The 26,277-nt window shown below is 43.8% G+C and overlaps 1 protein-coding gene across 3 annotated transcripts in view; it reads right to left on the bottom strand.

Moving 5' to 3' along the window:
- Positions 1-218: 218 nt before the first annotated feature.
- The window catches only part of CD99L2 (CD99 molecule like 2), a 516,478-nt gene continuing 490,419 nt past the window's right edge, over positions 219-26,277 (bottom strand). For all 3 annotated transcript variants that reach the window (XM_086918585.1, XM_086918586.1, XM_086918587.1), the window contains one exon: positions 219-921. In XM_086918585.1, the coding sequence (XP_086774711.1) occupies positions 857-921 (65 nt within the window). In that variant the 3' untranslated portion in view covers positions 219-856. The remainder of the gene's footprint in view (positions 922-26,277) is intronic.

Raw genomic sequence — 26,277 nt, 5'->3', positions numbered from 1 at the left:
ACAACAGGCTGCATGTGTGTCCTACCTTCTGATAAAGCTAGTCGAGGGTGGCTCTGGTTACCCTGGAAGAATTGTGTGTCTACTTGGATGCTGAATCCCCTTAGATTAAGCTGCATTACTGCACATATTGATTTGTTTAGATACTTCATTAAATCTCATGTGCCCACACACATTTAGCAAGATTAATATGTTATCACATTTAGACAGGTGCTGCTAAGTAAATGTACTAACAATATGTTTATTTGTGCACTCATTTTTGTTTGTGCATGATACGGAGCATGCGCACATTCATCATGTAGAAGCCAAGAGCCACCAAACAACATTTAACATTTTCATATTTCCATTTTTGTGAAAACTTCATACAAGCATAATTTAATTGACATGCCTGCAGTGTGTTATTGTTGCACTGTTTTGTGTGGTGCACTCTTACTTTTGCTGTATCACCTTGCAACTGTTGCACAAACTTGCAAAAAGCACCGATTGACAAATTGCATTTTGTTCATTTTAGTGAGGATAGTCCATGGGCACAGTGCCTTTGGTAATTCATACACAAAATTACCCGCGCAAATTCCTTTTAGTGCAAATCCTAGAATGAACTGTTTGTTAGAAACGTCCTTGTTTTTCATCCATGTGAGTTTGTTAAAAGCGTCCTTGTTTTTCATCCAAGTGACCATTAGTCAAATGTAAACTTAAAGCTCCCCCCAAAAAAACCCTACAGTAGAGTGGAAAAACGCCAGCTTCCAACCGACCATACCACATTAAATAGCTTAAAATCATAAAAAAAAAAAAAACACGACTGTAAACTGCAAGCATTGATAACTCCAGCGGCTGGATTGCGTCGACGCTCCTTCCTGGTTTAAACCTGCGCAGTGTCTGGTTTTGGAGGCTCGGCCGATTGCGAATCCAGGGCTGTGTATTTAACTGTGAAACAAACAGAGATAAAGCATAATATTTAATAAGTTTATCCGTTTTTTTATCCCAATTACTACTATATTCTATTACGCAAGTACCTCCGAGACTGCACTTGAAGTTTAATTTGAACGTGATTTCGAACATTCAAATAATCAATAGCACGTTTTTCAACGGAAGGCATACCATGAAAAGGAAAATAAACTGTAAATACGTATATCCCAATCCACATATTTCCAAACGTTTTCAGATAAAACATTCTTAAAAGCAGCAATATAACATGGAGGGTGGTGATGGGAGGAACGAAGCAACATGGACAAGGATGGGAGTGGGAAGGTAAGAAGCAGAGTGTGGGGAAGGGAAGAAGCAACATGTAGCTGAATAATAAAGAAAACAGTACGTTAATCACAGCAAGAAATGGATGAACAGCAGAAAGACACTAATCAAACTAAACTACAATAAAGCTTCTCCTGATCTCTTAGGATTCAGAAAATCTCTCAAAGCCTGGTTCTTTAATTCTCCTCATTAGACCTTCCTAGCTTAGTATAACATTGCCTTCCAGTCATCAGCGCCAAGACACCCTCACGGGTAATTGAGCACTTAATAAAATTTATAACATAACAAATCAATCAGTACTTGGTCCATGCTCCAAACGAAAGAATAGGAAGTGACAGCGGCAAGCCCTGCCCAATTAGGATAGAGCAACGCAGAGTGACAATGAAGCCAACAAATGGCAAGCCTTAACATGGATTTTGGCAATCTCCAACTTCTTATAGTAAAGAAAACGTCTTGCAGCGACAGTACATGTGCTGTCGGCAGGCGAGACCTAAGCATATATGATGGCGTGAGCTCATGAAGGTTATAACTGTTCATTATGTATGTTAAAAGACTTGGGGGCATTTTATTAAACTTTCACGCACCACAGCACAGCAAGTAAAGTTGCTGCACTGTATTGTGTGAAAGAGAGCGAGCAGAACAGTGCCATATTTTCAAAGATTTGACACAGTTCTGCTCTCTTAGTAATTGTGCCTAGTGCCACATTGTGGTCAAGATAGTTTTTGTGCAGGAGGGGGTACCTTACTGCATGGAAAGTGTTCTTTGAGACTACCTCCTCTTTTTACATGTGCTGATGAATGCAGCACACATGCAAAGGGTACATAAAGAAGAAATATATGTGGAGAAATACAGACTTCTCCTTGTTACGCAAACCTCAGGTAGGCAAACCCTTTTGTTGCAAACCGATGTTTAGAAGTTTTAGTAAATATGGATTTGTATCAAAGTACATGGATAAATGAGCAGGAACGCCCATGCACTTTGCTATCCAATATGTTACTACCTTTTTTTTTTTAAAACAAAACCAGGAAAATCGGGCTTGGTAAATCAAAAAAGGATTTTGCGTCTGGGTTGCGCCACATAAGGGGTGTAACCCTGATGCAAAATCTTTGTAAATCTGGGCCTTGGTGCACAGAAGTGCAAGTAAATACTTTACTATTGGAGACCAATGCCAGAGGCCAGTTATGTTGGTACAGGGGAACTAACTGTCAATGACCTGTAAATACAATCACACAGTGAACCTTATTTTTTTTGGTCATTTACCAGGGGGTCAGGGTGGTCTCTTATGCTGATGATACGCAGCTTATTTTCTCTTTTAGAGACCACTCTGATCACCACTTCTCTAATTTCCGCAACTGCCTGGGCAATATTTGCTCCTGGATGGCTGCTAACCATCTGGTTCTAAACGCTGACAAAACGGAGGTCCTATTTTTCAACCAAAAAACTGCTCCCTCCTCCACCCTTTGGTGGCCTGCTGTTTTGAATCCTCCGCCTATTCCAGTTCAGTCTGCCCGTAATTTGGGTTTTCTTTTTGATAACAGTTTGTCCTGCAAAGCCCAGATCAACAAAGTGACATCCGCCTGCTTTGGCAAACTGCGCATGATCAGGAAGATTTTTCCTTTCCTCCCTTTGGACTCCCGTAAGACTGTTGTCCATGCCCTGATCACGTCGCATTTAGACTATGCCAATAGTCTCTATGCAGGCGCCCCTCTCTACCTTGTTGAAAGGTTACAAGTGGTTCAAAATGCCGCCGCCAGATTAATTGGAAATATTCCCTTCCGCCACTCTGTTGCTGCTTATCGGAAAGAGTTGCACTGGCTTCCCATCTCCAGACGTATTCAGTTTAAAGTCCTGATCCTGGCCTTTCGTGCCATTAATGGCTCTGGTCCTGCCTACCTGAGTACAAGACTTAAACTATCCCGTTCTGTCAGAACATTAAGATCTAACAGCCTACGTCTCCTGGTGGTACCCAGATTTCGCCGAGCCAGGAGCGGTGGCAGAACGTTTGGAGTGGCCGCCGCCAAATATTGGAACAGCCTTCCATTGGACCTCAGGTTTATTGACTCAGAGCAAGTGTTCCGTTGTAAACTTAAGACCTGGCTGTTCACTCTCCCTTAAACTTCTTCTCCCTCTATCCTACCTGCTCCGCTCATTCCCCTTTGACTGACAAGTTTTCTGTAGCGCCGGGACACCCCCCTTGGGGGTAGCTGTGCGCTTTATAAGCTTCCTAAATAAATAAAATAAATACCAAATTAGGCACTCAGAATGGTAAAAAGTAGTTTGCCTATGAAACTAATCACTACATATCCAATATCAGACAACAATCAATGGCAAAAGGACAAAAAGGTCATTGTGATGTGTAAAGCAAGTGAAAAAGTGAGTCTTTAAGGTTCAATAAGAACGAACAATTCCAAGATTCATGAATCTGGCTTGGGAACAATCCCAATAACAAAACGATTTACGTACAGAATACAGAACTGCACAAAACGTATCACAAGAAATGAAATATGTCAATAGGAGTTAATCATCTCATGGCAAAGTGGGTGATATTAGGTAATAAAAAATAGATATGTGGGCAAACAGGAGTCAAATCCGAACATGAAATTTCAAACCCCCTTGAACTAACTCCAGGACAGGAGAAGAATGTGTGGGGAGCGCTGCAATCTCTACTGCAAAACCCAGAGGAAGGTGTTCCATGGTTTTTTTAAATGGTGTTAATCTAATGGATAAAGAAATTCTCATGCAAGTTGCTGCCATAGCCAAGTCGTTCAGCCAGTCATTGTGAGCAGGAGGGGCCTTTAGTTTCTATATACGCAGGATACACATCTTGGTGTCTGCCAGGCTGAGTCGATCCATCTTTCTTCATTACGTCAGGATGTTCAAGGGTATCATGTAATACTACTGGTGGACGGGAAAAGTCTAAATCAATGTCACTGTTCCTTTTCGTCGTGGATTCAATATTTTGCTAATATATCCAGAGGGTGGATCACGACCAAACCAGATTCATCATGTCTCCATTAGGATCTCCAAGAGTGGTGGCAAAGCTCTGATTGGCTCGCTGTAGTATTTGCCGAGATCAATGTGAGCCATGTAACAATCTAAAGATGCTGAACTTTAGCCTTGCTTCACGAAGGATGCTGTTAGGAGTTTCTGGCGAAGTAGACAAGTCTTCATCTGTGCAATCCTTGGAGAGTTTGATTTACTATTTCCTTGAGGTACTGCTGAACTAGCTTTAAGTGAACATTCCCTATTAGGGTGTTGTACAGTCCAACTGTGACCCCTCTGAAGTTGCTCAGTCTCTTAAGGTAAAGATATATGGGGTAAATAGTGTAAGACACCAGGTAAGTTACATGGTTTGGAGTGAAGACCGTGTTTCGGTTGCACCTATCTCCAGTGGTGGTCTAGGCTGACACTGAACTTTCAATGGTCTGCAATGTCTCGAAGGAGACTTGAACACCTCTCTAGTTAGTAGATGGTCAAGCAGAACTATTCCCTTCTTCAACCACTCCCTCCAGCACACAGTGTACACCAGAAAGAAGTAGACTTCCTGAAATCGTTATTAGGAGGCAATGAAATTGGTTCGAGACATGTACCGTGACAGACTTCTGCCCTCTTCAGAAGGACCCCTGCTGCAGTCGGCGGCTGCCTGTCTCCAGCAGCGAAGCAGCAGGAATCCCCTCCAGAGCGTAGTAGAGTGTGCTCACCTGCATCACTCAAGCTTTCTACCAAGCAACAGTTTGCTAAGCAGTTGAAGCCCTACTCGCATCGCCTCCCGTAACTCCTACCTTCTGTTTGTGTGTGCGTGATGTTTACAGATTTGCCTGTAGGCTGCATATGGGTACTTGTCAAAGTGTTCAACTTGGACTAGGAGGGGATCTCATCTCCCATACTGAAGAGACTGTCAGGGCTTAAAGTTTGCCAGTGACGTTATCTCAAGGTTAATTTGGGGACTAGTGAAGCGAGAGGACAAAATGGAGAATGAAAAAGCATACATAGAGGGTGAAAATGAGGTGAGAGGGGAGTACGCTGAGAAAGTTGCAGCTGGGATGGCAGACGAAGGGAGAGACAGAGGGGCATATTTACAAGTCGTTAACACCACAATAATGTCACTTTCAGTGACGCTGTGATGGCGATAGAGGCTTAGCCTTATTTACAAGGCAGCGTTAAGCCAGTTAACGTGGCTTAACGCTGCCCTGTAAAGACGGCCCCCTTTCACGCTATGCTTAGTGTGAAAGGGGAGGGCAATGGGTGTTGCTGTAGGTGTTCCACCGCAACATCCATTGATTCTGACGCTGCCCCCTATTTACAAGGGAGGTGTAAATAGCAGGCAGCACCAGAATTAAGACCAGGGAAAACCTGGTCTTACCCTGGCGCAACTAGGAGAAATGTTTCATTTCTCCATGTTTTTGCTGTTTTAATGTGTGGTTGCGTTGTGAAGCACACAAGAAAATAGCTAAAGGCCAATGATTGTCTATGTACAGGAAGGTCTACCTTCCTGCACATAAACACTCATTTTTTTTTTTTAAAAGCCGTTTAGCAAATTCTATGTGTGCTGCATCAAGCAGCACATATTGGCGCTACAAAGATCGTTTATGTGCAGGAAGGGTGACCTTCCTCCACATAAACAATCTTCCACTGCACGCAGACACCCTTGCACGGTGCCTGTGTTGGCACTAGGCTGCTAAGTGTAGCGGCAACACAGGGGGAAATGCAGGGCTGCACCATATTCTTGTAAATATGGTGCAGCCTAGCGTTTCTGAAGTGGTAGAGTGAGGCGTTAATTCAGGAAGGCTAACGCCTCACTCCGCCACTTCCCTTGTAAATATGCCCTCTGTCTTGAAAAGGGCAAAAACGTTCAGGTTGTTGAGGAATGGAAGTGTTGCATCCTCTTCCTTCTCGGCATGTGGCCCCAAGCACAGGTGGTCTGTACAGTACAGACTAGGTCTGCCAAGCTTAAGGGTGCGAGTGGGACCTTCTGCACTACACGCACACCCGTATCAAGGTTGGGAGAGGAGTGCGGGCAGAGCATTCTGCTGCAGGATTCCAGGCGCTGCGGTTAGGGTTGAGTGCCTCATGGTCATACAAGGCCCAGCTCCAACGCCTGGGTGAGATGGCAGAACCTTACTAGGCACAGGCACTGCAGTCGAGGATTAATGTAGTGCATGGGTGCTGGAGCAAAGGCAGTGTCGGTTTCTGCACTGCATGAGTGCGTCAACTGTTGAGGGAAGTAGCCACCTGAGGGAGAAAGCAAGTAGGACACACTTCTAGTGTAAAGGTGCATCATCTGGGGTTTCCGGCAGTGTATCTTAATGCAGTGCACAGCAGTGCAATGCTGCTATTCAGTATCTGAATGTGACTGTTACTGCAGTGGGCAGGTGTGGCAGCTGGGATGGAAAGCAGGGCATGTTTCTGCAGTGCATGGATGAAGTGGCAGGGAGTTCAGGCAGTGTATTCTCCAGGGGAACACAGGTAATGGGGTGAAAGGGAAGACATGCCCCTGGGGCACACGTGCATTTTGAGCTACGAAAACAGTGATTAATGCTGAGTTACGCTCCTTCCATTATTCTGTGTAATCTCATGTCATTTTGCTGTAATTTCGTCTAATTACGCTATAGCAAATCATGCAAGTTAGCCCCTACATCTAGTAATTTTGTGTAATTACGCTACAGCAAATTATGCGAATTACACCCACCTCTAAGGTTAATATCTCCCTCTGTCAGCAGAGGAACTACACGCACTTAATATGTGGCACAAAGCCGGATTCTCCTAAACGTCACCCATTGCTAAACATCATAATTGGTTGTCATCGGTCACTCCTGCCCATTAGCAGCAGAAGACTTGGGGTTCCAGCATGGAGCCAAGCAACAGCAGTACAGAGAACTAACCCTGGAGCCTCTCACACCTACCCGTACCTCTGTACTCACTTACGCTCCTTCTCCAGGGGAGGCCTTGCTTGAAAAGCAACTTTTACATATTTCTGGGTTTGAGGGATGAGGGGAAAGGGAGCTCCAAGCTGTACAGCATAAGACTTTTGACCGCTGTGACATGACTGGAAATGACACCATCTGTAGTGGAATCATCAAAAATACACTAGACTTGCAACATGGAAGCTGATGGTAAGATAGAAAAATGTTTGTAACACTCCTCAAGACTTCACACAATCCACAGGATCTGCAATTAACAGTTAGGGCGAGAAGAAATTCTCTGTTGAGCTTTGTGCTGAACTCCCTAAATACTGATGCACCCACATCAGAGAATGGATTATGATTAACACTTGATCCAGATTATTGAGCACCAACAGCTCCCCAATGACCTTTATCAGAAACTCAAACCTGTTTTTCACATCCTCTCCTAGCTTTTGCATTTCTCTTGCATGAGCCTCAAGAAGGTCACATACATAGTACACACAGGCGTCACCAAGCTTCCTTACCTCTATACCTTGCTTTTCCTCCTAGTGGAACATACAGCTTTATAAAGAGAGTAAAAATCTCTTATCCTTTTTATCGCGATATGCGCCCTACTCCTATCCTACACGTGAACACATGGGGAGCCACTCTTATTACTTGAGCTGAACACCTTTTGCCCCCTTTAGATCAAGATAATGATGTTTTTACTTCACCAGTGGACTTGGGCATTTTTTTCTTTGGGCTTCACCTTAGTGGCCCCTCTACTAACAATATCCAGTAACACACTTAGAGATCCCCTCTGCCTTCACCTCTGCTACTAGCTGCATAGTTGGCTACATGTTGGCTTCCCCCCCAAACATATTTCCCCTTCCTGCACTATGCATTTGTATGTGGAACTGAGGTTGATGTGCGTCCCCACTGCTTCTTCGTCAACTAGATTGATGATAGTTCTTAATCGTGAAACACCAGAGGGACACTACACCACACGTGGCATTCTTTTTAGTGCAGACTTGATGGCATCCAGTGGCCTCCAGCTCAATGTGAGGGAGGAATGCCTGGTTGGCTTACAGGGAGCACACTGACCATGCCTTTGCCTCGCTCCATCCTGAGGTTTTGCACACAGGTGTGAATTAAAACTCATACTGCTCGAGAATGTACTTTGGTTAAAGGAAGAGACTGTATCTGAAGTCAGATTTCAAAGGAGTGGCCCAGTCGTGCTCCTCCTGGCTCTTTCGGGGCATGTCCTTACCCAAGGCTTGTGCACAAGTGCACTGCATGGCTCTGTCTGTGATCAAGGTGAAAAGCCCACCCTAAAAGGATACATGGAAGCGGGAGCATCATAATAGGGTCCTGGGCAGTTCTGGGGCTCGAGAGTTCTGTGAAGCTAATGGACTGCACACTGTAAGAAACTGGTAAGCTGACTAGTAGCTTATAGTTATTCATGGACGTTAATTCAGCAAAATGCTACTGCACTCTTGGACCACTCAATGACATCTCAGGGTGACCCTTCTCTCGGGAGGGGGTAGACCAGCAAATACAGCGAGCACCTACAATGATGAAATGTTGTGCATATTCACATTTTGCCAGCAGTTCTCATCCTGGAAACCGATGCAAATGTAATAAAAAAGGCAGGAGGAAGCGTCTGTTTAGAGTGGGTAAGAAACCCGCATAATGTATGAGGGGGAAGGGGTTACTCCACAGGAAAAATATTTTGACTCAAAACTATAAGATTAGCAACCTGTCATAACTTATCCATGAGTGATGAACCAGACTCCAGGCTAAATACATAATTCAAATTTCCCTCAGTAGGCTGGACATGGATTAGGGTCCTTTAACCCCTGTTCCCACTGCTAAAACAGGCAGCAAAAAGCCACACCTTACTTTCTTGCCACTACAATGATGGGAAAGGAAACACAAAATACGCTTAGGTTCTTAAGACTCATTGTAGCATGACGCAAATTTCCTTCTCGCTCGAGGAAAGGGCACCCTTACTGGGAATAAAGTGATCGGCAGGTATCATACTAAGGGTATTAGATTTTGTAGCAAGACAGTCGTTAAAAAGACATAGCACAACACAAAACATTTGTGGATAGCTGCAATTCTATACAGCTTGGACAAGGAAAAAGACAAAGACCTGGTAGTAAATACTTCCAAAACAAGTCCTTAACTGAATTTGTTTTTGGGGATCCATGATGGATCTTGAGCTAACCATGACCACTGAGAGTCTTGCTGATAAAGACCAGGCCATTAGGTTCCTACATACATCTAAACAAATTAACATAACTTTTATGAAAACCTGTAGAACCAGTAGACACAAAGGATCAGAGTTCTGGAAACAATGCCCTCAAGGATTTTCAAGCTATCATGAACACTACAACCTCAAATAGACGATGCTCAAAATAGAGTGGTCGACCGGGAACACCAACGCGTGCTAAACACTGCAGAAGGTGGTCAACGCATGGGCAGTGAAGCAGATCTTTTATACTTGTTAAATGCTGAACTATTAACCACAGGATCAAAACATTAACAGATGCTCTTGACTGCAGACCTTCAGTTAGTTTGTCAAAATATTAAAAATGCAGAAGCAACACCATGGTGCAAAGGGTGTTATTGCATGGTTAACTGATGCTTGACCGCAGATCATAATGAAATTAGACAAATATCAAAAATGATTTGCATCACTTTCTCAGAAACTTTTTTGAGAAAGCAGAACTTTTACAAAGGTTATAGGTCATGTTCTCATGGCAAGTTGTTGCTGTCGTAGTTCCAAAGGCTAGCAGAAAAACATCAAATATCAGATATGGAGCATTAAAATGTACCAGCTGGCCTCCACCCAATTCTTGCCCATGTTATTTCTCGAAGGGATGTTTCGTGTCTGTGCTGTCTCACTGTGGTGTGTACAACAAAAATGCACATTTGAGACCAGTGGGGGCTTTAGTAACTTTGTTTATTTGTTAATTCTGCAGGTGTGGGGCAGGAATGGCTTAAGGCATTTATATCAAAAAGGATCAAGGAGACCCTACAAGTTTGATGGGACCAAGGGTGGACATATGCTAAAAGCGAACAGTGGTCCCATACAAGTTAGTTTAGTACAATATCAAAATTTAGTAATCAAAAATTGGAATTACAATTTGTATCAATGCAAAATACGGTTTAATTAACAATTGAGTGCAGCGTAAGGATAATATACAAAACAGGGGTGAGTGAGCAGGACTTGACAAGGTAAAGGGAAATCAGCCGATTTCCTTACCACCGACAAGTGACTTAAAAAGTGACTTTTCAATTTGTGAAAATGTAGGTAAGCAGAAAGCCGCAATCAGAGTTACATCTCATACTCCACAGTAGGATAGAGTACAGAGTTGAAGATGTAAGTGTCACCTACATTTTCACAAACCATATTTTGCATTGATACAAATTGTAATTCCAACGTTTGATTACTAAATTGTGATATTGTACTTATCTAACTTGTATAGGACCACTGTTCGCTTTAGCTTAAGGCCTTTATATGGTAAAGCGGGACTCTGCTTCACTTTCCAATACTTTCAGAACTCCCAAGTTTACAGGGGGCATGTGTGAGTAGTACATCCAGGCCAAAATTTGTTTTTCATTCTATATTTTTTAGCCCTATTTCTGTCATTATAATATCAGGAATATGAGTCCCAGCATACAAAGAAAAATCCTGATCTGGTTGAGTGTTAGACATGGGGTCTCTACTTGCCAGTGGTTTGTACCCTGTCCAAGAAAGGACTGCCACTGTAGTCAAGGTGAGGGAATCACACAGCTAAGCTAACCCCTTCTTGCCCACTTGGTAGCTTGGCAGGAGCAGTCAGACCCATCTCAGAGGCAATGTGTAAAGCAGTTGTAAACATACACACACACACACACACACACACACACACACACACACACACAGACACACACAGTACAAACACTACAAAAGGAGTGCACTCCAGTTTAGAAAACTAGCCAATATTTATCTGAATGAAACAAGACCAAAATGACAAAAATCCAACATACACAAATCAAGATATCACTTTTGAAAAGATCACTTAAAAGTATAGTTCTTGGAAATCAATAGCTCCAACTGGGGCAATCTCGAAGTTGTGACAAATACTAATCCAACAGTTTAGCGCCGACAGTGAGGCCGGCGGGCCGGCTGCGTAGTGACATTGACCCCGGTTACAGTACCAATTGGAACGAGGAATACAAAGAAGTTATCAGGGAGGTGAGGCATCGCTGGGCTTGGGCGGCGTTTGTTCCTTACTGCCACAGGGGAGGTTAGGAGTCGGTTCCTTACTGCTAGACAGGGGAGGTGATGCGTTGGTTCCTCACTGTTACAGGGGAGGTGATGTGGCGTCTGCAATGCGTCAGTTCCTTTCGATGGTGCGGTGTTGATAAGTTTGTGAGGTCACACACGTAGGTTATCAATGCCATGGTGTTGCGATTGAGGTGCTGGCATCAGCTGGGCAGTTGCTGTGGTGCAAGTCGGGGCTGTGCGTCGTGCTATTCACGAGAGCTGGCTCCGGTGCAGGCAGTGGCGCAGTGTCGGTGCGGAGCACTGTCATCAGGGAAGTCGGTTCTGAGGTGCAAGTCGGGGCAGTGCGTCGTGCTCTTCATGGAGCTGATAAGTTGCTGTTGTCTACTACACCAGAGCTGCAGTGTATGTCGGGCGATGGTAAACAACATTAACAATGTGATGTAAACATGTGTCGTTTCGACGGAAGCATCACCTTGATTGCCTTTACCACGCATATGCTTTTACCACGCATATTCCTTTACAACGATTTCTGTTGTAAAGGCGGTAAAGATATGTGAGGTAAAGTCAGTCAGCAGTCTATCATTGGAGTGAGTGGGAGGTTTTGAAAATTTCCTGCTGACGACTAAGGAAAGACCGTGTGGTGAGTAGTTTTAAAGATTTTTATGTTGGGCTGGGATCGGGGTATTTAACAAGGCTCAGTGCTGGATTTTAGGGCTTCGGGCAGGGGGTTGGGTAGATTTTAAGGCTGGGGTAGTTTTTAGGGCTGGGATTTAGGGCTCAGGGCAGGGGGTCAGGGTATGTTTTAGGGCCTGGGGCCAGTTTTAGGGTGGGGGGCTGGGTCCAGAGAGGTATATATGCAAATACCCCACTTTCCATACCCCCAACGATTGCTTTGCAACTACAACACAGCTAACAGAAAACCCACTAATAGGGTGTCACTTTAAACACAACCCTCACAGTACTTCTGTTCTACATCCTTGTACAGTCATTGCTTATAACAGTTACTTCCATGATGGGGGGAAAGAAAACAGGAAATGCTGGAAACCAAGTCCTATCCATTCCTCTAAGCACCATAAATGTCTTGGCTTCCCAACATCCTCCTGTCTTACCCATGCTAAAAATAACGAAGAACAGAAGTGGGGGGACAGGTAGGTTGAAATGACGAATACAAGGACTTAAGGACTAAGCGTAACAACGATTACAAGTAATTAATCTGGGACATTACCTCTCTGTCCTCATTCCAGTCATTACTTGTGAGATAAACACAGGCTTCAGGCCCATATTTGATTCAAAATAAATACTTCATCACTAAGCTAGAGCAACAAACAGTGATTTAATAGAAGTATTAAATAATGTTTCAAACAAGCAAGACCAGACAAGATCAAGCTCAAAACCCCCACCCTTAAAACTTTGGTCACATCTTCAATGTTCGGCTAGCTATAATGTTGAACAAAAGTATTGGATGAGGAACAGGTAGCTGCTCCGCATATTTCAGCCTGCTGAACCCCTTTCACTTCAGCCCAAGATGCGACCATCAATCTAGTAGATCTTCATTGAATGCCTACAGGATAAGTATGACCAGCCACTGAGTAGACTAAGGAAATTGCTGTTCATCATTGTGAAGGTCCTCCTACTCCTAGACCAGAATAACGTAAGGTCATCAGTAAATGATCTGATGTTCGTAATTCCTTTAACCTCTGAATGTAATGCAAAAGAACCCTTAGCACATTCAAAAGATGCAAACAAGCATCTGCTGGAGGTGATGGGGAAAAAAATAAGATCACATCGAAACCTCACGAGTCACAGCTGGATCTGGATTTAAAATTATGTTATCTTCCATGATTGTCAAAAATGAAGTGGGCACCAAGTTCTCCTATCCTTCTGGTTAGTAATAGCAATCAATGTCAATTTCATAGTAAGGAATTGATATCCACTTGATCTATTGGCTCAAATGGTTGCCCTTGAAGAGCTGAAGGGACTAAAGGAAGATCTCAGAGAGGAGCCAATGCTCTCATCTGAATCCAGGCCATAAAAAAGCGTTTCGGTAGGAGAGGTGCTAGAGTCTTTCCCACCCCCAAATTCTCCCTGGGTTCTCTAAATTCTCGTATTACCAATCACTGTGCCTTGAGGGTAGTAACTGGCAAATTCGTTGCAAAGCCTTTCCAAAGAAACTGATGATTCATAAATGCTTAACAATGCAATGGGAAATCAGGATTTAGTATCAAACCACTGCTGGAAATTAACCCAGTGCCTCAAATATGACTTTAAAAGTAGAGGCTTTGGTAGAATTCTGGACTATTTTATTAAATGAGCTGTAATTCGTTTTCTTTGCACGATCTCCAAATGTAGCACCAAAACTAAAGGAACTTCTATCTTTTGTTATTCTGCAATAGTTCCCCTAATTATGAGGAATGCCTTTCCTAGGATTGTCCCCCTCCCCCCCAACCACCATTGAAGAGACGTCTTTACTTGATCTGTGAATGGCATCAACATGTCTAAGTTCTGAGTCACGGGAGACTAAACCTTGTGTAGATGAAGAACTAATTGTTACATGTGCAGATGAGCCCCCTAGAACCATAAAAATATAGGACATATGACCATGCAATCTTAACAACGTCTTTGCCACCAGAACCTCCAAAATCAACACCACGACAAGATCCTCTGTTGTATAGACAGTACTATGTAGCCTGGTAGAAATACCATGTTCAGATCTGTCCTGATACGAATTCCTAGGTGTAATCTGTCCATGGAAGGATCCACCTGATATCTGCCCAATTAATTTGGAACTCATGGTGTTCTAGACACTTCTGCAACACTTACATGCCCTTCCCGATCTGTGTTGGGAAAGGCATATGCAGTAGCTAATCCTCAAGGTATGGATAAAGTCTCGAACACTGAAGATGGTACAATGCCAGCAATGGTGCTACTATTTTTGTGAAGACTCATGGTACTGATTCAAGTCCAAATGGTAGGACCCGAAATTGGAAATGGTTGTCTTGAACGCATCCCCTGTTTGGGGAATTGGAATGATATGCTGGATAAACTAGAACTGACAAAGTATGGAGAAACACTGATGAATGCAGACGGTTTATGATAGATAGGTTCCACACACCCTCCCTCCAGTTTCCAGGTTGCCTCTAGTATGCTGGCATGAGGCACGGAAATGTATTAAGTGTCATGGTGTCCCCATAACGGTTACCCCATTATGGCACAGTTCATGGTTCCTGCACATGGCAAGACTCCCCCGGTTTGCCTAGTGGGACCTATCTGGTAAATCCACCCTGGATGATATATGGTCTTGCGACCACATCAAATCATTTGAAGACCTCAAGACAGCATTCTCACTCCACAATTCTCAGTTTTTACACTATCTCCAACTAAGATATGCTCTATCATATCACAGAGATAAACTGATGGGTGTCCAAGATTACAACTTACTGGAGACAAAAGACTTTTTGAACAATAAGGAAAAAAAGGATAATTACAGACTCTAAAGAGCCCTGGTGACCAAAGCCCCTGACCTTCTGTTAAAACGGAGGCATAAGTGGGAATGGGATTTGGGCAGGTTGGGGTACGACAAGTGGATTGAGACTCTGATGGACCCATGGTCCTTGGCTGTATATTCTCGCCTGCGTCGAGTTCAATTTAAGTACCTTCATACTTACTAATACGCACCAAAACATTGGCATATAGGAAGGACTCAGCACCTTAATCAAACCAAATACATATTTAATGGAGGGTCACCTATTTCATATTATTTAGATTTGATTTGGATCAAATACTGGCACAAGATATGCTCAGTCCTCAGCAGCGTAATAGGTCGACCTATGACACGAGAACCTAAGATGTTTTTATTGGGACTGATTGAGATTGGAGGAGGTCCACGTTATTAACGTTATTATGTTTCTGTTGGAATATTGGCGGCTAAGAGAGACCTAGCATGTAACTGAAGTGGCACTGAGGTCCCCACTGTAAAAGAGTGGACTAACGACAGACTTCTGTGCAAAGGCTGAGGAGGTGGTACATAAAGCCTGTGGCGTCCTGAGAGAACATTCTATAATATGGAGCCAGTGGTAGGACTACTCACAGCTTTAATCTGACTTAGTTTTGCCATCTGCTCTTCCTTCCTTTGCTAATATTTGCATTGACTTCATTATGTCTTTCCCATTGCATCTGTGTCTGTACAGGATCTCAATGTTGTGGTGCTATTCATAATTAAATTTTAGTGCTAGCTACATAATTCTATCTCCACTGTTATGTATATTAAACAAATGCAAATAAATAAATTTAAAATGATTTTTTTATCTTTTTCCATTCCTTTCAGAATCGCAGAGCATTTGGTTTCCTCTTCTACAGCTTTAAACATAACTTTAAAGTTCATCATCAGCAACTGTGATGTATATGCTCTATAAATCCCAGCTCCCAAGGCCAGATAAGATCCAGCGTATGCTTTCTTAAGTGATGAATCCACTTTTTTGTCCATTCAACCTTTAACTATCGCCTCATCCCACATAGTTGTTCTTCCAACAAGGCTCTCCATGAAGGAATCTGCAGACATTGTCTGGTAGTTTTTTGTCCATCTCTTTTAGGCGATGCTGCTTCATTTTAAACCTGAGAATACAAATTGTGTCAGGATCTTTTCATTCTCTTTGAACTACATCTATTACATGTGGATGAACTGGATGTTTCAATGGAGGAGCCATCTGAAACTACTTTAATAACAATACCATAACCTTAGTGGAAGTGGGAAACCCAAGCCCAACCTGAGAGTCTGGAATCGGAATTATTGACGATGCGCCCAAATTGACGGGCCGTAACGGTTACCCAACTTCCACAGTTTGAGTATAAACACTGGGTTATCACTCTACCAGTTTGAATAACCTCACATGGATCTTGTCCAAATGCCTCCCTGCATGTGGAACTAGCTACTGCCCATGCTCTCTAGGATGGAACTAAACCTATTGCTGTGTGGATGTTCTGCTGCTGCCCTTGCCAACATTAAAGATGCTGGTGAGCTCAAGGAGTTCAGAGATGCTGTCCCACAGCACCCAGAACCACTCTCCACCAATCACCTTAGACCTCAATCTTGACTTCTTAACCAAGCTACCCAAATAGTCAAGGATGCTATGTGCCATCATTCCGCTTCCAACCAAGTTCAGGGCATCCCAATCAGAATTATTGCAGTGCTATTGGTGTGTGATTCCACAACTTCGTGGATCTGGCAAAAAGCACTACCTCTCCTGGGATAGAGCTCTTTCTAAAATAACCTCCTTTTTAACATCCATCTACTCACGGCGCTACAGAGACTGAGTTACCTGATGCGGGGGGGACGTGATGAGCACCCTCACCTGTCCCCTCACAGACCTGACCGGTGAGTGTGGGCAGGTAGGTGGTTGGGGCCTCCAGTGCACTAAGCGAAGCCAAATGATAAAGGTATGGTCAAGAAAGGAACAGTTTTCCTTTCGACCTCTAGGCACCTATAATGACAGATAGGTCGAAAGCAAGTAGAAAACTTGCAAGATCTAGACAAATATCCCAATCTGTAGTTATGATGCAGAGCAGGAAACCTGTAGTCAGACATTTTGGCCAGGCTGATAATGCTCGCTTTTGTGGGAGTACCGCGAGTCAGCAAACAGCAGAAAATGTGGGACTTGATGTAAGCTTTTATTTCTCTAAATTCAGGTCTGATGTTAGTGAAAGCTGCATCACATTTCTAGTGATTATCTTCTTTGTTGGGGTAGTTGTATGATCAAGTAGAGATTGCTATAGGAGTCAAGAAACACTTTTATTGTATTTTCAATACAGTGTCCTTATCAATCCCAGCTGGAGTCTGACATGGAGAACTTAGAACCTACCCTGCCACGAACAAACACAGATATGGTGACAAAGAAGGCTTTGCTCTGGGTCTTGGGTACCTTAAAGAACGTCCAGAGCTTTCAGGGGAGGAGAACATTCAGTTCATGCAACACACTATTCTCCCAGTTTAGAAGAGGAGGGTAGAGGTGTTCCAATGCAACATGACAAGATGTGGGGAAAACTACTAGCCTTTAATTCCTAAAAAGAAGAGCCCACTTGATGACCCCTCAGTTATCTCAATTGGTGTGAACATATCTGATGTTCTCTAAACTAGAAGATGGTACTGACTTTTGAGAGAACACTCAGTGTAGGGAACTAAATGGGGCTCTATGTAGCTCCTCAAAGACCCTGAACCTAGTTCTGAAGGCTAATAAATACCACGATGATAATTAGTTAGTGGTAAGTATTTGCAAGCATTATCTGCAGCAACAATGGTCGATGAAGACTTTGCTGAGCTCCTAGAGCCCTTTCATGAAAAGGTGAGCTGGCATAGAGCAGAGCTGTGTGCTTGGGTTTAGGACATTGCACTGTCTAAAGCGCATACACTTAATTTGGAAATTCCTGAAAGTGCATAAGCAGGAGGGCACAATTACGACCTACGCCATCTGTAGTATAAAAGAACAGGACGTTGGTAAAATCACAGTGAGGTTTTGCTAACGATAGTGTCACAAATATTTGAAATCACAGTCTCGAAGAGCCCCAGCAAATCTTCGCAATGGAGCTTGAGCTGTCCAGTAGCTCACTGGCCATCTCTTTGACTTGGACCTGTATGGACCCATATTGAGTGTAGCGATGGCGCGCTGCCCTTTTCATTCCGACAGACTTTAAGCCTGTGGCCTTGCAGATGCTCTGCTTGTCTGTCCTCCTGCTGACTTCGTGCAGTGTACTTGGAAGCCTCTAACCAGCCCAAGGATTCCTGCATTTCAACAGATAGTCTGTGCCCAATGTACCCATCACCATTAGATTGCAGCACGCTACTAAATAATCAACCTCAACAATGGAAGTTCAAGAACTGAATTTGTGCGTCACCATTTCCGTTCTAGTTGTTCCCAGCTTCACAATCACTGAAGCCTAGCAAACATTAACTGATCACGAACCTTATACAGTGCGATTTACTAGGGGCACTGGTTTAACACCGAAATATGGCCTCATTCTGAGCTGTCCAGAATTAGATGCGGCAATACCAGAGGGCTGGACTCTTTAATTCCAGCCGGTATCGCCAAGTGTAAATCCAGGGGTTAGGAATTTCTTCCCTATGAATGGAGAATAACATGAAGACCCCGTGCTGGTGGAGGGTGCAAGGAGGAATTAACATCACACCTAAACTCTGCATCTGTTTACCACCTGCTTGGAGAAGATGGAAAATGTGTTATCTGTTAGATTCTGTGGTGCGAGGGATAGCCGAGCAGGTGAGGGAAGAGCAGGGTGAGCACTAGCAGCAGGAACAGAGGAGATGGTGCATAAGTACCAGCAGAACTGCACATGGGTTTAGTATCAATAGAATTACCTGGTCCTGAGTTTGCAGACCCAATAATTCCATTCCTGAAAAAAGCAAACTAGTTGGAATGGCCTGGGGTGATATCTTCCCGGGGAATATCACTCCAGGTCACTTGTAAAAAGGGCTAGAGTGTTCTAACTGCTAGAACGGATGCCAGTAACTTATGCAAGTTTACCATTCTTACATTAGTTTTAATTAATGTGTTATGATTATTACTACGTTTCGTGCTTTCTATAGATGCACAACTGTGGCTACATATTTACAGCTATTGTTGCCTTAGTAACTGTGTTGATCTTCCCCTAGCCTCATCCCACACATCATCTCAGGTTAATCTTTGGTCTGATCATCTGTGTCTACCCAGAGTTAAGGATCTTACGTGAACACTGCTTTCCGTTGGGGATATAAACTTTGAGAAAGGGGCTGTGTATGAGCACTCTATGATAGAGATCCCTGCAGCTCATGCAACTCCTCTTCCTGAGGAATCAGGCCTGAGAATAACTCTTACTTCAAAATGACTCTGAATGGAGCATTCTTTTCTGCAAACCTTCCAGACACTGGCTTAACAAAACTTGAGAGGGCCCCCCTGCAAAGTGCATGGAGGGCCCCCCTCCGTATTCACTCTGAAACTCTCGGCCAGTTTGCTAGGCTGGGGGAGCCCCTGAAGCCTGTGCCCCCACCCCCCGCCCTGCGGGGGCCTTTGTTACACCCCTGCTTCCAGATACTTCAGCTCCACCGCACATATAGTAGTACACACCCTACAAATGTAGACTAGAGGGTCACGCCTTCTATTATCTGGCTCCTAAAGCAGGAACAGCCGCCCTCAACACATCAGAGCCTCCTCCTCCCTTCTTGAACTCCGCAAGAAGCTGAAGACTTGGCTCTTCAACCAAGCCCTCCAGGGTGAGCCTCACACACTTACCGCAAGCGCTTGGATACCCTAACGGATGTTTAGTGCTTTAAAGACACACATAGCACATACATGCCAACCCTCCAAGTTCAGGCCGGAGACTAACGATTTCAAGGTTAGTCTTCCGACTCTTCCGCCTCCCGATTCCTGTATGCAACAACCCGATTCCTCGGCTGGCTTCTGCAGACAGGGACTGGTCTTGTGTGCCTCGGAGTATACACTGCCTGTAAGTCAGAGGCGCAACTAGAGCCAAATTTCGGGGGGGGGGGGCTAAACCTTCAATCAGTAGGCAGAGTGGAGCTGCAGGGGCTCTTAGAAGGGGTGAAACAACTGCAAGGCCTAATTAACATTCAAATGGCCTTTTAAAGACCTGTGAAACGTTCAGGTACGGCTCTGTGTGTGCCCGGGATCTGTCTCATCCCGGGCTGCCACACACGACGGGGAGGGGGGGGGGGGGGGGATTTTGGGGGGCTGAAGCCCGGTGAGTCCAATGGGTGTTGTGCGCCTGCTGTAAGTGTAACCCACTGCTGCAGGCCACTCTCCGCCTACCATAGAGCTCTCTCCGTGCTCCTGACTGGTAAGGGGAACAAATCCATATTTGCATTTGGTCCCAGTCTTTACAATAGACCCGATTCGGGTTTCAATAGAAGTCAATGGAAGAAATACATCCTCCAGATTAAAGATCTCCCTCTTTTCTCTTCTAAAAATGTCCCATGTTATAACAGAACCCCTGGACCCCCAATTAATGGGTTCCCCGCGTACATTTTTTCCAGTTCCACCACTGAATATCACACAAAGCAGAAGCTTGCTTGTGCTAATGTTAATCACGGTGCTTTTTCTACATTATACAAGAATGCTGTCGCACTAAAGAAACGGTGATGCGCGCGCTCACACTTGGGCGCAAGAGAAAGAGTGAAGAGAAGGTCTCTACAATTCCCGGCTGGCTCTCGGTGCCCCCTTGCGGGTCTGGGGCGCTGAAGTGCGTCAGAGCCGAGGGCCGCGCGGGTGCTTTTATTGTCTCGGCGTCGCAGGCAAACTCAGTGCTCCCGAACGCACAGTCTGTCTCATCGACCCTTTGAATTTTACGCTGAAAAGACTGTTTTTTTTTTTTTACAGAAAGCGCCAGTGAGGTATTTGCTTCTGAAACAATGCAAACCGTTCTGCAATATTTCATGTTTACACAATGCAGGGCGGCTGAATTGCTCTAGGTGCCTGCGGACCAATCACCGCGACGTAATTGCTATTTGCATAATTTACGCTCTTCTGCCAAAGAATCGGCAACCAAAACCTCGGCAGGGAGTCAGCTCTCTTGCACGGCTATGAATCACAAACTGACTTTTCTCTCCTCTCCACCCCTTCCTCTGTCTTTTTTTTCCAGATGGCTACTACAGCACATTTTCCCTTTGCTTCGAGTGTTTGGTCTGTAGTGGTTTGTCCTCGGAGACCTGCGGGGATGCGCTCAAGTACATGAGACCAACAACCATGAAGGGCCTGAAATGCGTATGTTTTAGGGCTGGTAAAATGTTGTGCGTCATGTAACGTTCCATTATTGCTCTGATGTCTAGTGGTTCGAGGATTTCAGTAGGAGAGACGTGCAATGTAAACTTTTTAAAATAGAAACCAGCAGAATTTAAAGGGGATGTAAATATACTTAAACCCACAATGTATTTTAAAGGCAGACCCTTCTGCGTGTCAACTCTCTTCCAAAATATAAAGAAGTCTAGATATTGAAATTACACAAGGGGGGTGTTTTCTGCAGATATTCCTTTAAATATTTTAAAAGGTGCCCTGCCACCAACATTACAGAATATCCTTATCCTGCCACATCCCAGGCTACTGATGTGTCTTGTCCCCCACCATCAACCTGTCTATAATTGTGGGTGGGCGGGAGACGAGGGGATTAAGCTGCCACTAAGCATCGTTCTGTCACACTGACAAAGTCGCTTCCATGCATGGACGTCATTTAGGGGTGCCCAGGGGTCGCTCCTGCGACCCTCTGGCTTGACCCCTGGCACTGACTTTGCGACCCCTTGTCCTTCTAGACATTGGCTGGGACCCAGCTCTCCTTGTTTTCTGTCAATCTATTTATACTAATAGTGAATAATGTTACATTATTCACTATTAGGGTTATAAAAATGGAGTCCAAGTAGCTGAAAAATTACTTTTCCTTAAAGATGAGGTAAATTAAAAGAAATGCTTTTAAATGTGTGCATGCTTGCTGGCGTTCATGTATTAGTGAATGTGTGTGTATATGTAAGCAGTGTGTGTGTATGTGTGAATACTGTGTGTGAGTGAAGGCGAAGGACTAAGGGCATGTGATGTTCCTTCTGCAACCCCAGGATTTTGGTGAATGGACGTCCATGCTGCCATGCACTGCTGAAGTCCATGAATTCTTGCGGGTCGGTACACGGCATAAGGGTGGGGACCCAGCAGGTGTCAACAATACAGCAACTTCTATTCCGCTGCTTCACCTGGAGCAAAGCGGGAGACTGCGGAAGAACACGACAGACCAAGACCTGTAATTCCACAAAATCCCACGCGTCTGGGAAAATCCAGGGGATAAAGATTCAGGCTAAAGCTCAAAACCCACCATTTAATTTCTTTAGTTTTGTGGGTTCTGTGGTAGGCAGGGTGAAATGGGGAGGTGCTCTTTCCTCTGTAGAGACGGAAATGGGGACGCTGTGGACCAATAAGAAGCTAATGCCTAGGTTGCGAGGAGGAATCACATCAAAGTGAAGCTAATAGCTGGATGTTTTAAATCTGATGGTTACATAAACTCTAATCAAAATATACTCATCTATATAATAGATAAATGTTTTCTGCTTTGATCAGGATAAATAAAAAAAGAATGTCCGGCGCCTTTTATTATTTCTTTGTGAGGGACACAGTCTACTTTATGGTGTAAGGTGAATCTCCAACTTGCTTCCCTTGGCTCTTAAAAACGCTTAGGGTATATACAAAAAGCGAGGCAGTAATAACTCTTAGTATTATTTAAAGTCCAAAGTTGGCAGGAAGGGATATAAAGGACACTGATCAATAAACAAAGTTGTTGTTTTTTTTAACCAGGAAAGCATGCAAGAAATCAGGACCTTTTAAAAAGAAATGGGACATTTTAGTAATCAGACTGGGCAAATAGGGAGCACTAACACCCTCAAAAGGGAAAACCCTCTAACTCCGTCCAGCAGTATGTCTCATCCATCCACTTTCAATCAGTTCAGACGGTTAATAGGAGTTTTTATTTTGTCTACATTATTTACAAATATCTGAAGCAGTGAGGTGTTCCCTGCAAACAACTGCAACATCACATACCCACTTTACCTCAGCTGAACAGATAGACGGATAATACCGTCCATCAATAGTATTCAAAGACTGAATGTACTCAGTGTGAAAGACTGCAAAACTATCAAACCGTCAATCCCATAATGAAAAAAATTAAACCAACTGAGATGCAATTTGTTCATCAGTTTGCTAGACTAGCTAAATCCTTAGACCCTTCTTCGCCTCAAATCCTCTCCCAACATTTTGGATTAAATCACAGAATAAAACTTCCCTCATTCTCCTGGGCAAGCACACATTCAGGGTGCTAAAACATCTACCCTTCATGCACGGTTTAGGAGCACAGATGATTAGTAAATTGTTAACATCAATGGTAACAGCCAAAATCTTGTACAAGTGTCAAACTGAAACATTGAAGCTGTTCTGGTGTCAACTTCTAGTCAGCTCCAAAACACGTATTTGATTCCGCAGGCTCTTTATAGTTGGTGAGCCAACTGAGTGTTACATCTGCACCCTCCGAAGGAGTAAAATAGGTGCTTACTAGTGTAATTTTAGTTGTAGGATACTACACATATTCCAATCCCAGTCCTATTTCAACACACGGTTTATGCCATCAAAGCAATGCCTCTATTTGGGTCTTATTTCAATGCTATCCCTTGCAAGAAGGGATACGCATTTCTAGGATCTTCTCTTCTTATCGTTCATCGATGTACTTTGGGGCTCAATTCAGCCTCATTTACTATAGGACGTCAAACCACATCCTTCCATTTATTGATTTCATTTACTTGGGTGCATTCATATCATTTGGCGCCATTTAGTCTTTATGGATAATCTGGCTAGAGTAAGTTGATTAAAATGCACAGCAAATGTAGTCATCTCACTAAAATAATTTTTTAGCCAGCCCTAGGACTTCGCTGGGGACCCTGTCAATACAAGTTGGTCATAAAACTCCACAGACCTGGAGGATGACCAGACCTTTCAGCAACAGTGTTTTTCCCCCCTTTTTCTCATCCCAGTAAAACGTACAAATCTTCCTTGCTACCCAGCATTCTGATATTTTTTTGAGGCTACTCGGTTAATTAAGAAGACGGCAACCATATTAGGTGGAAAAAAACGAACAAAGTACTAGGAACGTTCTGAATTATTAAGCATAAACTGCTCAAAGATAAATCTAGAAATGCATAGGGCATGGGCTGTGAGCAACTTTCTGGTCAGAAGCAGTTTTTGACAGGGTCGGAAGCCTAGGCTATTGTTATCCCAGTCACACAAGTGGTCTGTAGGAAAGTTAATGCGTTGTGTAGGGATGCCACCACAAGCACTTTAATTTTTTGTGTTCCATTGCCTACTCTACTGATGAGAAAGGACTGAACCAATCCTTCGTGAATTTCACAAGAGTTGGTAGAGATACTATTTTGTGGCAATTGAGAAAATGCCCTAATTTAATATGATGTAACAGAATATGTTATCCTGGTTAAGCCGCAAGAAATATGTGATGTCAATGCCAAGATAACCTATTCAAAATAAACCTTTTCTGCTGTAAATACAATCAAAATTTGCAGTGCTTGAAAGACATTAAGCGTGTTTCAGGTTTGTAATAAGATGTATAGGACTGGACTTATCATGTAAGTGTCGCTTGTTAATTCGAATCATTAACACTATACCATATGCAAATTATTTGTACATTTGTGTGTGTTTATTTATTTTGTAACAGTATTATATAGTGAGGATAAAGCCCATAGAGGGACTCTGCACTTCATGTAGGAACTGTCGTGAGAACAGTAAAAAGGACAAACAACATTACGTGTGACTCCAACATTATCATACAGAATATATGTTTAGATATTTACAAATGATAAAACATAAAATATAAAGCATCTATAAAGCTACTAGCAGTGGTGATCCTGGGCAGAGAGGCAAAACAGTGCCGTTGCTGACCAGCCTAGGGTCTTAGTGTAGGTGGAAGTGGCGCTGACACAACAGGCTTTTCAATTTCCCTTCTGAAAGTTTCATAGGGCATGGCTGTCTAAAAGGACAGTGGGATGGAGTAATGGAGTTCCACACCCTTCATTTCAGAATTTTTAGAAAACTAGAAATTTAAGGAGCAAGAGGCCCATGTTCCAAAAATGGTGCTGGCTGTCTGAAATGACGAGTTCTCAAGCACGATAATAATTCCCAAAGACAGAACCTCATGTGAGGTGCATAAACACTCCTTGCCTCAATGGGAGCCGCTTCAGGGAAATCGGAAGAGGCAAGATGTGATGAACATTCTTGCTTAGTTGGACTGGCTGGCAGCTGGGTGGAGGGCTTCCCTTAGGCTTCCTTAAATGGTTCGATATACAGTCTGGGAATTCTATGAGTAGGGAATTAGGATAGTCCAATCACTGCAGCATTAGGGATTGAATTACCTGTTTGAAAATTCGTACCTGTGATAAAAAGGTTTGACTTCACAGTTACGTTATAGTTGCATTTGAGCCCCTTTGGCCAATGTGCTGATGTGTGCTTCGAGGACAAGAGTCTTGTCCAAAAAGAAGCCAACACATATAGCACTCTTCACAATGGAAGGGTTGCAGTTTAACACTGCAAGTGAGGTGGTCCAGGTTTGGAAACTACTTGGTAGCTCAGTGGGAAGATCAGGAATAACTTTTGAGCAGCTTTATTCTAAGGTGGTGGTGGGGCATCGAGGCTTGAATATCATCAGGCGTCTGGCCCATGAATTTCACATCTTTCCTATAGATTATTTTCAGATATACGAGTGTCATCAGCATAAAAGTGGTATGAAATGGAGCAGCTGAGACTGAGGCCAAAGCTCTTGGAGGAGGGCTACTGGAGGATGAGACAGGTCGGTAGGGCTGCAGCCAAGTCAGTCGTCGTCTGCTGCACAGCTCTTCAGTCCTCTTTTTCGTAGGTCATCAAATCTGAGGAACAAGGTTCACGGGGGCCCTTAAATACTAAATTTGAGGGGGTTACTGAGGTCGTGGGCAGTAACCAATGTCTACTGTCCCTTAGGTTGAATACGCCCTTTGGCTGCCCTCTCCCTTTGGGGAGAGGAGCACATCCCTGTTTCTATGGAGTATTTCTGAGAGAGGGGTTAACTCAGCTCCTGGCGACCCTAGGCGTGTGCCAGGCTGAGGGGGGGACACTCCTACTCTACTTACTAATTTTCCTGCCTGCCTTTTGCCAAAAGTAGGGCCTGGACAGGGGGGTGGGCATTTCTACTAGTTGGAGCTGCCCAAATCAGCACATCACAATGTGAGAGCCTTTGAGGCTCACCGCCAAGTGTTGCTGTTCCTGCCTTGTGAAGCACCTCCACCCAGAGCATGCTTTGTTCCTGACC

This window comes from Lissotriton vulgaris, chromosome 4_1, assembly GCF_964263255.1.
Source record: "Lissotriton vulgaris chromosome 4_1, aLisVul1.2, whole genome shotgun sequence".
Taxonomy (NCBI): Eukaryota; Metazoa; Chordata; class Amphibia; order Caudata; family Salamandridae; genus Lissotriton; species Lissotriton vulgaris.
Note: the sequence above shows the minus strand (reverse complement) of the source record. Positions and strands in the feature narration are given on the sequence as shown.